This window comes from Egretta garzetta, unplaced genomic scaffold (assembly GCF_000687185.1).
Source record: "Egretta garzetta isolate BGI_Z169 unplaced genomic scaffold, ASM68718v1 scaffold190, whole genome shotgun sequence".
NCBI classification, from domain to species: Eukaryota; Metazoa; Chordata; class Aves; order Pelecaniformes; family Ardeidae; genus Egretta; species Egretta garzetta.
The window spans coordinates 832,348-833,776 of record NW_009258272.1 but is presented as its reverse complement, the minus strand read 5'-3'; the positions used below and the strand labels follow the sequence as shown (position 1 = coordinate 833,776).

Sequence of the window (1,429 nt, the reverse complement as noted above, 5' to 3'; positions counted from 1 at the left end):
AGCCGCCGGCCCCCACCCCCTCCCCTGCCCTACCACTACTACGAGCCAAAGGGCCCTGACGAGTGCACGACCTACATCCACAACGAGCGGAGCCGCAAGGGCAACCACCATCGCTTCATCACCGAGAAGCGGGTCTTCGCCAGCTGGGCCGACCTCTACAACATCACCTTCTCCCACCCTGCCTGGCCCTAGGGGCTGCTCCCCACAGCTGGGCAGAGCCCCTGGAGCTGGGATGGCTGGGGGACCCCCTGCATCCCCCCCAGAGCGGGGGGCAGTAGGAGCCAGGCACGAGGGTGCCACCGGGTGCCTCCCAGGGGACCACCACCGTTGTGTGTGCCACCACAGAGGCTCCTTGCACTTCGGTTGTGTTGGGTTTTGAGCTGTTTTTTAGGGGGGCAGGTGGTGAGTGCAGGGTTTGGGGTCCCCCCCCTGCTCCATGGGTTTGGGGTGTCCCCCCCGCTCCATGGGTGGAAGGTGGGGTTGCATCACTTTTGGGGCCACTGCAAAGACTGTTTGCCCAACCCCCTGGGTGGGGGAACCCACTCTTGGGGCTCAGCCCTCCCCTCTGCCATCCCCAGCACCCCAATCCCAGTCCACAAACATCCTTCCCTCAGCAGGACCCCACAGTTTTTGGTGGGACCCCGCGGGGATGACACTGCCACCCTTGGTGCCCCAGCACCCCAAAAACACCCGGCTTCTCCCAGCACCGCTGCGCCCCACACCCACACTGCCAAAACCTTTTCTAACTGAGCGATGGGATTTTTGGGGGCTTTTGGTTTTTTTCCTCCCTGCTTCTGGTCCTGGGGTTTGTATTTGGGTTTCTGGGTGGAAGGAGCAAGCAGGGGCTGCTCATTAGTGGTAACGAAGGGGCTGGCAGTATTCTGCAGCTGGGTCCTGATCATTTATTAACCACTTATAAACTATTTAGAAGGGGGGGCTGGCAGTGCCCCTCAGCACCCTGCAGCTGGCAGGTGGATTTTGTTATTTTGTCTCAGCAGCAGGGAAGGGGGTTTGGGGAAAATAGCTAAATATAGCGTGTTTGGGTGCTGAGCCCTGGCAGGGCTCCGTGCCTCAGTTTCCCTCTGGCTGTGGCCCGTCCCCGTGGCAGCTGGGGCTTTGGGGGGCTCAGTGCTGGAGGAAGCTGCGGGACACCTGCATTTTGTAATGGTTTGTACAGGAATAAATATTGCTGCAGTCTGTTGCCTTGGGCCCTGGCTCCAGGATGGGTTTTTGGGGCTGGGCAGTGGGTGCCAGCAGTGGCATCGCAGGGGGTCTCTGGCCCTTCGGGACCCACAATGGTGCTGGCCTTGGGTGCTCAGGACGATGCAGGAGCGGGGCTGGTGTATCCGGGTGGCACCCGTGCCCAGCAGCCGGCCGACCCCAGCCGTGAGCCACCCCCCCGGGGCCTGCCCTGGCGCGGGTGGCCGCT

General features: G+C 62.3%; 1 protein-coding gene across 1 annotated transcript in view; it reads left to right on the top strand.

The window, feature by feature from the left end:
• Positions 1 to 1,140, top strand: part of ST6GALNAC6 (ST6 N-acetylgalactosaminide alpha-2,6-sialyltransferase 6) — a 2,765-nt gene extending 1,625 nt beyond the window's left edge. The window contains exon 4 of the mRNA XM_009634471.2: positions 3 to 1,140. Coding sequence (XP_009632766.1) covers positions 3 to 192 — 190 coding nt within the window. The 3' untranslated portion in view covers positions 193 to 1,140. The remainder of the gene's footprint in view (positions 1 to 2) is intronic.
• Positions 1,141 to 1,429: the final 289 nt, after the last annotated feature.